The sequence below is a fragment of the Equus asinus genome, chromosome 14 (genome assembly GCF_041296235.1).
Source record: "Equus asinus isolate D_3611 breed Donkey chromosome 14, EquAss-T2T_v2, whole genome shotgun sequence".
NCBI classification, from domain to species: domain Eukaryota; kingdom Metazoa; phylum Chordata; class Mammalia; order Perissodactyla; family Equidae; genus Equus; species Equus asinus.
This window is the reverse complement of record NC_091803.1, coordinates 40,061,597-40,076,415: the sequence shown is the minus strand read 5'-3', so window position 1 is coordinate 40,076,415 and position 14,819 is coordinate 40,061,597. Positions and strand designations below refer to the sequence as shown.

The window sequence follows — 14,819 nt, the reverse complement described above, 5'->3', positions numbered from 1 at the left end:
AGTATTCTGCTAGGTCATCAATAAGGGATCAATAAAAAAACTTCTAAAAGCTATTCATGCACATAATTCAGTAAAATAAATCTACCAAAAAAGAAAAAGAAGAAAAGGACTTAGCCTTGAGGTTTAAAAGAGTTAATTAGAAGGGTACAGGTCAGGTGCATTCGCCCCAGCAATGCCAGTGTGATAGGGAGCGTCCATTGTAGCATTGGCATGGCACGTCAGAGGGACACAGTGCAGAAAGCATTCAGGGCTGACAGCCTGCAGGGGGGCTCATGGGATCTCACCGCGTTTGGGAGTACTCAACGATCTGTCTCTGTTTGGTAAGAGCTTTGTAAAAGCAGGTAAAGGGAAATGAGCTGAAACTTTCCTCTCTGGTTTATTTCCTTATTTGCATTTCTAATGATAATTCAAAGAAGGCTGTTTGTATTTGCAATGAATGACAAAGAATCCTAATTGGAAAAGAAAATTAAATCTCCCTTCAAGGAGGGATTAAAAAAAAGTGGGATATTCATAAAATAGAGTATTACTAGGCAATAAAGAAAATTAATCTCTAAGACATGTTGCTTGAAAGAAGACAGTTGATGGAATCATAGTAATTCCATTTATTTGGAGTTCAAGAACAGGCAAAATTCCTCTCTGGAGGAGCAGTGATTGCCTTGGCAGGAGGAAGGGATGGATTGGAAAGGGGCAGAAAGGAACTTTCTGGGGCAATAGACACGTTCTGTGTGTTGATGGAGGTGTTTACATAATTGGATACCCTTGACAAGCTCATTGTAAATTTAAGATCCGTGCATTTCACTGTATGCAAATCTTACCTTAATAAAAAAAATCTCCTTTGTACACAAGTTCTGGCTGCTGGAACTTCTTTACAGATAGTAATTATTCCTAAGGATCTAATTCTTTCAAAATTTCTTTCGTATTCTAAAACTTACTGTATTTGCCTGGGCAGTAATGAAGATGGTGGAGATTGCTTTTGTCCCGAGTAACTTGTGTAGGTTATAAGCAAACAGTCCTTTAGGAGTCCTGTACTCTTGCTTAATTAAGGGGTGAAATCACCATATTAAATCTCAACCTAAATATCACACAACGAAGGCTGCAAAACAAGTTAGATATGTAACTTTTCCATTATGCCGTCTGTAGCTAAACTATTTAACAGCAGACTTACATTCCCAGTAGCCTGCCTCTTCACTAAACTCAAAGAACAGGACTTTTTTTTGTGAAAATGCCTTAAACATACAAAGTAAGCTCATATGAATCATAATATTTTAACTACTTTTACTGCTTATTCATGTGTTTGCGTATGATCATCGTTTCCATTGAAGTGAGGCGTTTAAGAGATCAAATATGGGCAATGAGATGAGCTAAGAAAATGTGCAGTTAACATTAAATGTGACCAAATGCACATTAAGAGGAAAAAATTTTCACCTAATTTTGAACAGAAGGATCGTATCACAAATAATAGTAATGGGGGAACAGAAAGTGTACTTGTCGGCCTCAGGACGTTTGTTTCCTTGTTTTTGGTAATCTCTTATTTCTGGCAGAAAACATAGAAAAATATTTCATGCAAGTAATTGGGGTGCACAGAGCATTGAGAAAGAATTTAAAGGAAAGATATATTTACAGGTAACAAGTAAAATTACACTTCTAAGACTAATGTGGAATTTAGAGGACAAATTAAATATAAGGAAACAGAGATGCCACGACAGGACATGACTTCAAATTCTTCCTAGAGATAGCATCAAAATAGCTGTGAAGGCTTAAAGTAGATAACCTCGTCACTTAAGAGGTTAAATAAAAATGCTTTCCAGAACCCGTTTTTCATGTGGGCAGAGAGACTAGCTTTTTGTTTTTTAAGGTTCTTTTAAATCTGGAAAACTGAGATTCTCTTTTATTGTAACTTGGCCATCGTTCACCCTCGACTGGGAGATGCATGGCTCTTCATTACAAAGCTGCAGCATGCCAAGTATTGGTGCTGCTTTTCCGCTTGAAGATGCGCTGATAGAATGTGTGGCTCTGAAACTGGCTCCCTGGGCCACAAGATGTAAGCTGCTTCTTCTTCCGCCCGCCGCAGTACAGTGCCTGCCTGTGTGGTTTGACACCAAACACAGCGTTTAGAACCGTGTCTGACGGGCAGGGTTGGAGACCTAGTCATTTAGAGTAGAAAACGTGATTACTGGGAAAGGTCAGAAGCCATTTATTTACGGCTTTTATAATATGAACCCCTGCTTTGTTTGCTCGTGAGTTTTGTTTAAGCTAAAACTCACCTAATGCCAGACGCCCACACTAGAGACTGATTACCAAAGCCTTGCAGTGATTGCTTTCACCTAACGCTGGTTTAAGCAAGAACTCATCCTAACTCACGGAATAAAAGATGAGTACACAGGAACGTATTGCTGCCATGCCCTTAACCACTGTGTACACCGCCCTGTTTTATCATTAATTGCTTCTTGCCCTTGCACAGTAAAGAAGGGTAAGTACTCTTGGTCTCTTGCTCATTTTTAAAAATCCTGACTGTAGAGGTTCGTAGTTCTGACAGTCATTGATGCTTCCCCAGCTGTTCCCCTAAGACCACATACTGCGCTAGATTTATTATGAAGCGTCTTACTATAGAGTTGCTTTGCTGTGTTAAGATTCAGGCGTATACACTGTGCAAAGGCCCTGCGTACCATATGCAAGCAGACGTGTTTGTAAATTGCTTACGAGACGGAGCTTAATAGGTCCATCCAACAAATCTGCTGGTAGATGGTTCCAGTACTTGATACAGAGGACTGCACAGAAGACAGCCAGATACACTCAGGGTGTGGATATAATACAGGTGTTTATAAACAGACAGACAAATCCTTCAAAAGGGAAGATGACAATTTTTATTGTTATTACAAAAGCAAATTTTTTTAACCAGTCATTTGAATAATTGCAAGAGCAGACTAAGGGCTTAATCCTCACACAGGCACCAAGTCAGGCACAGTAGGTAGCTACAAATCATAAGAAAAAGGGTTCTTTACCTTGGATTCCCATTATTCCTACCTCGAGCATTCTGCCTTGCTTTGGAATTAGATTAAAAGACCCAGCAAACCTAATCAGTTCCCTTTATCCTTTTTTAAAAATGAGAGCTAGGTATTAACCTGCCGTCTAGTGAAAATAGCCACTAAATCCTGGCCTCAGAGAGATCCACATTTCCTTTCGAACAAACAGAAGAGACTAGTTAACGAAGAGGTGCGTCACTCTCTGAGCCCAGGGTGAGTCCTTGAAGTGCAGAGCTTGCGGGTCGGCCCACCATCCACTGCTGCGCGTGCTCGGTCACCTGAGGAGTGCGGGCCCCGCCCAGCACCAGCCCTCCTGCCGGGCAGGAGAGGAGGCAGCAGGGACTTGGGCTGACATCTGAAGCACTAAGCTAGTGTGCTGGGCAGACGGGAGCCTCAGGAAGCACAAGATGTCACTCTGCCTTTGCTGTCCACAAACCTGAGGTTGCCATGTTAAACTTTAAAGGGCACAGTGGCATGTGTGACAAGGCAGAAAGGACAATTACCATTCAAAGGGTTGCTTAAGAAATCCCGCCTAATCAGACCTGGTGCCTGTCTGCTTTTCCCTTATGTTGGCGAGCATGAAGCTTTGGCCGTCCACACCCGCACCGCCAGGCCCTCTGAACACTCCTTAGTAAACAATCTGGCTGGCATGTTACCGTTTCCAGGAAGCACAGGATTAGAGGTACGTGAGAGCGCAGTTACTGAAGGGAAGACGCGTGTTCTAGGACACTGAAAGACAAAAATATCCTGGAGCCAACACCATCACAAGGTGAACCAGATCTACTCTATCTGAATTCTGGCGGTAAACTGGTTCCAATGGAATCCACTGAACTACTACAGGAAAACAAATACTTCCTATTCCATTTACTATGAAATCTAATACAACTGACCGCTAAATGTAAACCCACTAAGTCTTTTGTGTTGTGCATGTGTAATTACATTTATTTAACAAGTTGTTGCCATGGCAAGATCTCTAAAGAAAGAAACAAGATCATGAATATATTAGATGACATCTGCTAAAATCACTGAAAAATTAGCTGGAGGAAATTTAAGCCATATTATTTGGAGACACAAAATCGTCCCCTAAATTCTGTTGACTGCTGTCTACCTTGCATGTCTGTGAGAGGATTCATGGCACAGTTTATTCTAATAAGGTAGGCCAACACTGAACATAACATTTAGTCATCCTACAACCAGACTACAGTGCTGTAACCAGAATTTTCACAAAGGGTTTCTAAAGGTTGAAAGTTGCCTCATCTTAAGAGCTGGAATAAAAACTGTCCTTCAACTCCCGTCAGTCCCTCCGCAAAGCAGTGAGGCTGTCCTCCCCGAAGCGGCAGTCCAGGCCCGTGAGGAAAGGTGCTGGCGCACTGTCGGGGGGAAAGATAATCAAAGGCCGTGGAGTCATGACAGGCATCACTAGTGTTCCTGAAGAGTGCCAGCGACTTCAGCCGAGTTCTGTCACAAGCTCCTCAGGGAAGCAGTGTTTGACCATAGTCCACCTTTTCCTTGGCTTACACACCTGGATCTGGCTGACACTCTGGCCTGAGACCTCTGCAGCCCTCAGCAGAGAGGGTGCCAGTGACGGCTCAGCTGCATCACGGTCCAAGTCCATCCGTGCCGTACAAGCAGTTCCTGGAGCTTACGCAACTAGCGCACGAGGCAGGAGGACCTGTCACAGCGAGCGATCTGTACTCTGACAATTTACAAAGTTTGTACATTCAGGCATCACATAGTTCAAGACTTTCAATTCAAAACAAATATACATGGGCTTAATTATTCTAGAATAGTTTACTACTTGTCACTTAATTTCATGGCAATACACAGTCCAACTCTTTTGGTCTGATTTTACATAAATTTTCACTGGCTAAGTCCTTTTTGCAAATTAAAAACAAGAACTAGATACTGTATCTTCCCCTCTCCCACAGCAAGAAATAAGGGTTTAAATGGCAGTTACTTAGATGTTGACTTCAATGATAGCTTTCTTCTCAAACTCGGTTCATTAATTTAAAAAACTATAATTAAATAATCTAGCACAAAAGCTGTGTAAAGAACATCATTAATATAAAAAGATGCAAAGAAAATTATGATTCTAAAACACATCTATGCTAAAGATAGAGAAAAAATGTTTAGGTCTGTAACATTCTAAATCTGCAGTCAATTACCCTATTTTTGCAATGTCAACCAAAAAAAAACACACTTGCACCTGCAAAAGACAAAATGACAGCATGGGACTCTGTCTTGCTTTCTAAAGGTCCAGCATCTCCGAACACGGCCGGTTGACTTCAGCCATTTTACCTCCTCGGCCAAACAACCTCAAAGCCCACAAAACGCCTGGTGCTGGCTAATTGAACGAGGTTTCTTTTAAATAATTATCTGCACAAACGTGCAAGAATCCAATGAAATTTTTATTTCATAATTAGATTTATATTTATTACCTTTTGTTGTTCAGAGGGAAGCCCTTCACCATTGATTCCTCTCTGTCCTTTTGCTTAAGTGTCTTGGCAACAAGCACATAATATTCTAAAAGTGTGCATGTTTTAATAGCAAACATAAGTGGTTCTTAAAAAATGTGTTCAATTTAAAAATGGAAATCTATCTTTGGAAATAATTTCAGTGACTCTTAAAGATTCCTTAAATCCAGGCAATTGCTAGTATTTTGTTCTTAGTAACTTGGAAGTACAGAAGAGTTGTTACGTACTGATTAAAGCCCCCATATTTCCCAGAAAAATAAAAGCCCAGAGGTTTGCAGACATCATCAAATTTATTTAAATTTCAAGCAATTTAATACCCAGGAGGATAGTTATAGGAAGCTGCAGGACATAACTTTGCTCTGTCCTAAACGTAGCCTCATTCACGACATGGATGGGAATTCTATAATTAAGAAAACAGGATTAGATTAAGTTGTATGTTTTTTAACTGGAAATACAGTCTGACTAGGCTTTTCTTTTCTGAGAAGGAAGATTACAGGGAAGGGCCTTGTCATTAAATATACAAAGTATCTTATTTAGAGAGAAACCACAATCTGCAAGAGGCCAAGTCTTCGATAAATGGCAGCACTCAAAATCAATGGGGGAGGCTTCCAATAAACCCAGAAATTCTCTCTTCCGCTTCCCACTTATTAACAATTTCAAAGTCATGACAGTTATAGCAGAAAGTCAGCCTTCAATCTAAAAAACACCACAATGCTATACTGTGGTTCATCCAAAACACAGTTCAGCAAATTCAGCTTTATATTTAAGAAAACAGTCAATTTCAAATAATTGAGAAAAACTTCTACTGTGCTTGATCTACGCATCACCGTTAACGTTAGTCTGTGCAGATTCCGACGGTTGTAAATACGTGTTCATTTAGTTGCTGGATGAACTTCAGCTTTACCCAGCAAGGGTCATCCAACCTTTAAAATAACTGATACGAACAGTAAACGGAGTAATTTGTAGAACGGGCACTTGCAATGGGTACGCTTTTCATACTAGATGCATGCAGCTCTTATAAAGACTAAAGGAGGCGTTTTTGCCAGGTCTCAACATGCTTACTTTATTGTGAGTTCCACTAATTTAACAAGTTAATGGAATTTTCTGAAGGGGTACAATTTCATTATGCTTTACTGATAAAAACTACAGTATGCTGTTCTTTGATTTTAAAACAACTTACTGCGTTTAAGAAATCACGTTAAAATATAAATTGGCGGAAAATAACTGATAGACCTCATACAGCAGTGCCGCAGCTGCAGAAAGGTGTTTGATGTATGTATGCATTAACTGCTAGAAGAGGGGCCACACTGACTCTGTCCCTTAATACAAACTGGAACATTGTTTGTTTGTAAATGCCTCATTTAAAGTAGTGGATAGGGAGAGTTTAGAAAAGTCCAAGTAATAAAATGTATTCAATTACTTGGGAAAGTTAAAAAGCTAATGCAACAATGTTACATCCAGATAAAAAACATTATTCAAAAGCAATTCAAATACCGAAAAGGGTTTCAAATTGAATATTTTATTAACATGGTAGTTGTTTTGTAACATGTGCACACACACTCGCACACTCAGAATGATCTGCCTGGGGGAAAAAAAAGACTAAGTATACCTAAGGGGAAAATGAAAAATAAAAAAATTCCTGTAGGTTTTCATTATTGTAGGCAATTATGTCCACATCACTTACAAAGCTATTGCCAAATCTGTCCAGGGAAGCCGAGTTTGAGAGGGGAAGAAAAAAATCTCAGGAAAAATTCAACAGTGGCATAGCAGAGCTCTCAATATGAGAAAGCTGACATAATGTGGACTTTTGCTGTGAATTTTGTCTTTGCAAAATACAGGGAGAGGTTTGTCAATGGGCAGAAAATAAGAGAAGGCGGTGTGAAGTAGGCTTTTGCAGTCAATTTTCCTCACAGTATTGTGCAGGGTCATCAAGAAAATGCTTAGTCTTTCTCTGGAACCAGTTTCAGAACTTTTCCAATTGCAATGGTCTTACCTAGAAATAAAGTTAAAACAAAACAAAACAAAAGCAACCTTTTCAGTAGTTAACAGCAAGGCTATGTAAGGTATTAAAGCTTGTTAATTTCAATCATAAAAATATTTTTACAATGTAAATCACTGATCAACTGGCTTTACCACTAAAGGCATGATTTCTGATTAGGTAGTCTTAACAAGTGGGTCTTCTGGGGGGAGGTGAAAAGACAGGATTTCCTATGTCAAAACCCTATGCTTGGACAAGTAAACTGTGGAATAGCCACACAACGCAATTACTATTTGCAAGAGAAAGGGATGCAGTGCGTGCAACACGTGATGCGACACGGCTGAAACTCAAACCTGCTGAGATAGCCACTCAAGGCCAAAAATTGGATGAATCTGCTTACATGGCATGTCCAAAAAGCAGATAGAAAAGGTAGACCGTGGGTGCCTAGGGCTGGGGTAGAAACAGGAGGTGACTGTAAACGGGTCTAAGGGTTTCTTCTTAGATGTTCTACGTTAGGATGTGGTATGACTGTACGACCCTGTGGACACACTAAAATTCACTGAATTGTACAATTAATACAGGTCAGTTTCCTAGTCTGTAAATTATCTCAATAAAGCTGTTAGAAAAGGCTCAGCTGTCCTATTATAACAGCTACAAAACCCATTAGGTCCTGTGAAAACGTAAAAGCCAATCTTCTCTTCAGGAAAAAATAATTCTGGGGTTAAAAATTTCTGCTACATGAATTTCTTCTGTCTGCCTGATTTTATCAGGTTCCTATATTTCAACTGAACCACAAAGTTTTATATAAGTTTTCCACATTCTTAAAATAGTTATCTAAGTTAGAAATATTAACAATCCACAGAGAAATGTTTAATAAAAGTCATTTTGTTTTCATGATACCGAAGAATTTCATGGACACGAGATAGGAAACGACAGGTGTTCCAATTCACTCAGAGGCAGGCACAAATGAATGCACACACACAAGAACATGAATAGTAAACCTCTGAAAAAATTAGGTGTTAGAAGACTATCAATCTATGTATCTCTTTTATCCCGCCCAATGTCAGCGTAGTGAATGTTTATCATAATTGATTTTAAAACGATTTCTCCTGACCACAAAAATGACAAGATGTCTACTTCAGAGGCTTGCTTAGCAAAAACTTGTCCTACAGGATTAAGCCCTTCAAGATGGGCTTTAATCACACATATTACAAAGGATTTCATCATAAAAATGTCTTATTTAGTACATAAAATGACTCAAACCCCATTACTTGCAAAATATCAAAATTAAGATTCTTCATCTGGAGCCTTACTGCTAACACGCATGGTCAGTTCTGTCTGCTGTTGCATTCATTCAGCTCATAAAGTACTTATGATGTGGGTATATCATAGAACCCCTTTCCACGTTTTCTGTGAATGTGCACTGTACTCAGATGAAGATCCCCAAAGCTAAGCATCTTAGATCGACTACTAGACATCAATTTAAAGGCTTACCCTCATCTCGTAAGGTAAAACGACCCATCTGAGGGAAGTCTTTAAAGGTCTCAAGGCAGATGGTTCCCGCTGTCCTTAAGCGAGCAATGCATACTTGATCTTGTTTCACAAAACGGGGCCGAGTCTTACTTTTTTCTCCTGATTTTTTGTCTACCAAGCAGATTAAGGCCTAGCCAAGAAAAAAAGGTGAGATCAGAATAATGCCAAATAAAAGAATCTTTAACAGGATTGCAAATAAGAGTACATCACTGTGCCAACTAGAAATTACCGAGATGAAATGGTCTGAAAACACAAACAAAAACCCCAATTATCTTGAAACTCACTGTTATTTCGACTTCCTCAATACAGGTGTGAATGTGCAGCACCGCGTTATAGCCTGGGCAGATGATGGATTTGTGCTCTATAATCACTATCTGCCAAGGAAAAAGTCACATGTTTATCCTAGAGTAGAAAAGAACGGAATGTTCTAAAGTGCTACATAGTACCACAAGAATTGTACCTCACCATCTCAGCAGGACACCAACTTGTTATTGTCATGTCAGAAGTGATGGGTTAGGTCGCCTGACCTCCAAGCATGAACTTTGAGATCTGTACCCTGATCTTGGCAAGTGCTCAAACTTTACAAACACAGCAGGCAGCTTTCTTCTCTGGGAAGCCTTTCCTCTGTACTCCCCAAGGAAGGAAGTGAATCATTGCTGCTCACATGCTTTCCCCCGCCCCCATCCCCCCAGATGTGATCTTAGGGTTTCATCCATTTTTCCATATCCAAGATCCAGTGAAAGTAAACAACCTGGTATCTGGTGTCAAAATCTAACTCGATTAGTCGTCAGACCTTGTGACAGAACTCAAAAGTTCGGTGAGCTACACCAGGCATTTACCGTGTCATTCTCCTGGGGAGTTCAGGTAGCTATTAACGTGGAGAAATTGTGTGTGTCTTCCTGTCTGGAAAGTTACTTGTTCTAAATGAGCAGACAAACCATGACTTCCAAGGCAAATGTGCTCCACTTAAGGTGAAAGACACTTGGAGCACAATGTGATACATTACCAAGAGGAGATCAGAAATACAAAGGAACTTACAAAGAATACTGCCTACCCAGTTAGAACCTATACCATCTTGAAGACCTCACGTGTGAGACACAGACATCACGGTGGTTGTGATACATATGTGATTTATTGTATTTCAGTTCCCCTTCTGTACACAAGGGCATGCCACCAAAAATCAGGACAAAGGGCATTTAAATTCCAATTTCATTCAGACACTAAAGATCACTCAGACAACTACAATAACTGTTTACCTGGGCATCAAATGTGCGTCCAGAATGACAAAGATTATTAGGATCACAAAGTATGAATCCTGGAAGAATCTCCTCCTCTTCAATTCCTTTCAGTCTGATTTTGAGGTTTTCACCCGGGGCTACAGAATCAGTTTCTACATCGTCGGAAAGGATTCCAAGAACTTCCACGTTGTGCTTAAAAAGAAACCAAGACTAGTGGTTTTCTGACACATACACTGCATTACAGAACATACAGTGATCTGACTGCTCACTGAAGACTCGCAAGCCACATTTTTCTGTGGTTGCGGATTAGCCAAAATACTTAGTTGAAAATAAAACTTTATTTGTATGACATGAACTTAATGAAAATCAAATCCTAGAGGTACAGTCAATTAAAATACTAATTTGTCTTTTTAATATCACATCCTAATAATTTCCACATAGAATAATATAGTATAAACTAGCATTTGCCTTTTTTACTGTTTCAAAATTAAAATATTAAATCTCACATTTTTATTTTTATTTTATGGATGTGATTTTTATTATTATTAAATTCTAGGATTTAACAGACATAGCTTCCATTACCTATCAATCCCCACGTATCTGAAGAGTATACTTCTCAAAATTTATTTGAACAATTAAGCTTTAAAAGCATACTGACTGTTTAACGGGTAGTTTCCTTTTGGGGGTGATGAAAATGTTCTCAAACTAGATACTGGTGATGACTGCACAGTATTCTGAATGTACCATGTCACTGATGGTAAATTTTACCTATCTTACCACAATAATTTTTTTCAAAAGAGCACACAGATGGGGAAAAATAGCCCATTGTTAACAGCAATACCCACTGGGCGGGCCCCCTGGCCAAGTGGTTAAGTTCGCACACTCTGTTTCGGCGGTCTGGGGTTCACTGGTTCAGATCTTAGATGTGGACCTATGCACAAGCCATGCTGTGGCAGCATCCCACACAGAAGAACTAGAATGACCTACAAGTAGGACACACAACTATGTACTGGAGCTGTGGGCAGGGGAAAAAAAGGGGGGGAAGATTGGCAACAGATGTTAGCTCAGGGCCAGTCTTCTTCACTACAAAAAAAAAAAAAAAAAACCCACAAGTACTCCCTTATTTTACTCCATTTCTGCCCTTGGAGACAGTTCACTTTGTCTTGAAGGCTGTTATTTTGTTTTGTTTTGGAGTATGCGTTTTAAAAATATGAATTATCTCCTGATGGTAGATAAACAGTTGAGCATCAACAATCACATTCCACACCAGAAGTCTAAAACTGTCGCTTGCTGAGATCTAGTGAGATCTTATACCTTGATACCTGTCTGTTAAAATTTATTCCGAGAACTGAAATAGAGCCATACTTGTTAGCTAAATTCCTTATGTATCAGGATAAAGAGATAGAAACTAGCAGTTCCACCATATACAAACTAAACTAAACAAGTACTGTTTACTACTTTTTGCCCAAATGATCCAGCATAACAATTGCTCTCCCCAAATATAGCCTTTTATGGCTAAACATAATATTTAGTCTAGTCTTTAAATTAATCTATAGTTATCAAATATTAAAGTTGAGACCAACAAATTCTCTTAGTTTATAAAAGGTATTAAGGATTTTGCCTACTCTAAGTACTTCATATAAGTGGAATCATACATTATTTGTCTTTTTGTGACTGGCATATTTCACTTAGCATAACACCGTCAAGGTTTATCCATGTTGCAGTCTGTCAGAAATTTCCTTCCTTTTTAAGCTAAATACAGTCATGCGCCACATAACGACATCTTGGTCAACGATGGTGGTCATATACCATGGTGGTCACATATGATTAGTACCAGAGCCCAGGTCTGCAGTAGGCTATACCATCTGGGTTTGTGTAAGTACACTCTATGATGTTCGCACAGCGACGAAATTGCCTAACCACACATTTCTCAGAACACATCCCCATCGTTAAGCAACATGACTGTAATATTCCATTGTATGTATGTACCGCATTTTGTTTATCCATTCATCCATCAATGGACACTATAGGTTGTTTCCATGCTTTAGCTACTGCGAGTAATGCTGCTATGAACATTGGTTCTTCAAGGTCTGCTTTCAGTTCTTTTGGGTATTTACCCAGAAGTGGAAGTGCTAAATCATATGATTATTCTATTTTTAATTTGTAAAATCTTTTTGAGGAAATGCCATTATGTTTTCCACAGCAGCTGTGCAATTTATATTCTCGCCCACGGTACACAAGGGTTTCAACTTCTCCACATCCCTGCCAACATTTGCTACTTTCTGTTTTTTGGATAGTTCTCATCCTGATGGGTGTGAAGTGTTATGTCATTGTGATTTTGATTTGCATTTCCCTAATGATTAGTGATGTTGACATCTTTTCACATGCTTGTTGGCCATCTGCACGTCTTTGGTGAATGTCTATTTAAGTCCTTTGCTCGTTTTTCAGTTGGGTTGTTTATTTTGTTGTTGTTGACCTGCAGAAGTTCTTGATATAATCTGGACATTACCCCCTATCAGATTTACGATGTACAGTTATTTTTCTCCCGTTCCCTAGGTTGCCTACCCATTAATTTTTTAACGTAAAATAGTCTGACATCTAAGTCTTTTAAAGTATTTAACTTTGTTCCACTGAGACTCAGCAGGACTAAAGTGAAGTGCGTTTATAAGGCTTGCTTAACAATTATTATACGATACGTTACACCGACCTGCCCAGTAATTAGTATGGAGCGACAGCTTCCACAGAGAAGGCCCCTCGCCTACTGCTGTAGCTTGGCAGTAAGTTCACTCGCCCAGAATGAACTGTATTTGTCTTTCTATTGTGGTAAAATAGTCATAAAATTTACCCTTTTAAACCATTTTACACTGTACAGTTCAGTGGCATCCAGCACATTGATAATGTTGTACAACCATCGCCAGTATCTAGTTCCAAAACATCTTTATCACCCCAAAAGGGAACCCTGTACCCATTAAGCAGTCACTGCCCCTTCTTCCTCTCCCAGCCCCTTACAACCACGACGCCACCTTCTATCTCCAGGAGCAAACTCTCCTTCTGCGACTGCTCTACAGACAAAACTGAGCAAGGATTCAAACTGACCATTACTTCCGTGCCGTTCTGACTACCTTCACGCTGCAGAGACAAGTACCTTAGAAAAAATGTACCATGACAGATACTCTGATCTCCAATGCACAAAGCATCAAGAAATCCCAAAGTATAATTTGAAGGCGCCAATTATACCTACACATTACATTGACAATGGGTACTTTTTCTAAATCACTGTGCCTGAAATGAGCAGGGTAAAGAAATTCTCACTTAAATCTAACAAAGTCTCTTTTTGGAGGTTCTAAAGATTCAAGTCCGTTTACCTACAAAAGCAACATCTTTGGAGCTGTTAAAGAAACCCTCTCTGGAAACAGGGAACAGTTTCTTAGGAACATGTCATCTGCAATTATCAGCAATTGAGCAATCAGAAATAACACGAAGGATGATTTTGCATGTTTTAATGAAATCCTCTCCAAAGATGAAGAAATTACAATAAGGTGAGGAAGAAAGAGTTAAGACCTATTTATGATAAAGGCAAATCCTCTTCTCTCAAAACAAATTAGGAGCACAGCTTGGACACATTATTTTATAGTATCCAATGTAACTACATACAAAAAAAAAAAGCAAGCTAATTACATCATGATTAAACCTGAGTTTTCATCCCTGCCTCTCTCACTAAGCCCCGTGTGTTAACGGAAGCAAGTCACTTAACCACTCCGGACCTCTGTTTACTTCCTGTAAAATGAAGCAGCTGAAGCTCTCTTCATGACGCATCTTTTAGCTCTAACATGGTGCTAATACCGACCCTTTCCCATTTGTCACTGAATAACTATAACACCACATATGCTTTATTAAATTTTGTACCTGACATTAATAAAATGTTTTCCTGGACTTAAAAAGTTAAGTTTCTTTTAATGGAAATCTCTAAGCTTTTGAAAAGTTCTAGTTCTTTGCTAATGTTTTCAAGAGAAAATCTAAATGAGAAAGAGCATTATTAACTCTTACCTTGTTTGGCATCATCACAAGCTGCTGGCCTTTACAAATAGATCCTGATTCCAGCTTTCCCAGGACCACAGTGCCCATATCCTGTTTAAATGTAAAATAAAAAGTTAAGTGTCAGACTTTTATTACTACTCTACAGCAGTTCAGTGACCCAAAGTAAAATCCTTCAGGGCTTACTCATAAAGAAAATCTTTAGCCCAAGTAGTAGAATGCTCCAGATTAATCTTAAACATAGAACAGGGAACAAAGACTCTAGGGTATGTGTGTCATAAGCATATGTACAATTGATAATATTAATAAGTATGGTTAAGATTCAAAAAGAAAGCATGGTACAGGAGACAGCACAGAATTCTACGTGTGAAAATCTGAATTATTTGTTCAAATGCACGTTCTCTCAGAAATCTGAGCCTGCTTCCTCATGTACAACTCTGGAAAAACAATACTTGTTCAAGAAATTTAGCATGGAGCTAACGAAAGAATAAAATATTTAAGGAGGGCAAAACATTACATATTGATACTATAAAACTGA

At 39.1% G+C, this 14,819-nt stretch overlaps 1 protein-coding gene across 4 annotated transcripts in view; it reads right to left on the bottom strand.

The window, feature by feature from the left end:
• Positions 1 to 2,841: 2,841 nt before the first annotated feature.
• GSPT1 (G1 to S phase transition 1) overlaps positions 2,842 to 14,819 on the bottom strand; it is a 34,274-nt gene continuing 22,296 nt past the window's right edge. For all 4 annotated transcript variants that reach the window (XM_014864974.3, XM_014864725.3, XM_044746468.2 and 1 more), the window contains exons 11-15: positions 14,294 to 14,374; positions 10,265 to 10,438; positions 9,293 to 9,382; positions 8,970 to 9,138; positions 2,842 to 7,490 (exon numbers count right to left, since the gene is read on the bottom strand). In XM_014864974.3, coding sequence (XP_014720460.1) covers positions 7,438 to 7,490; positions 8,970 to 9,138; positions 9,293 to 9,382; positions 10,265 to 10,438; positions 14,294 to 14,374 — 567 coding nt within the window. In that variant the 3' untranslated portion in view covers positions 2,842 to 7,437. The remainder of the gene's footprint in view (positions 7,491 to 8,969; positions 9,139 to 9,292; positions 9,383 to 10,264; positions 10,439 to 14,293; positions 14,375 to 14,819) is intronic.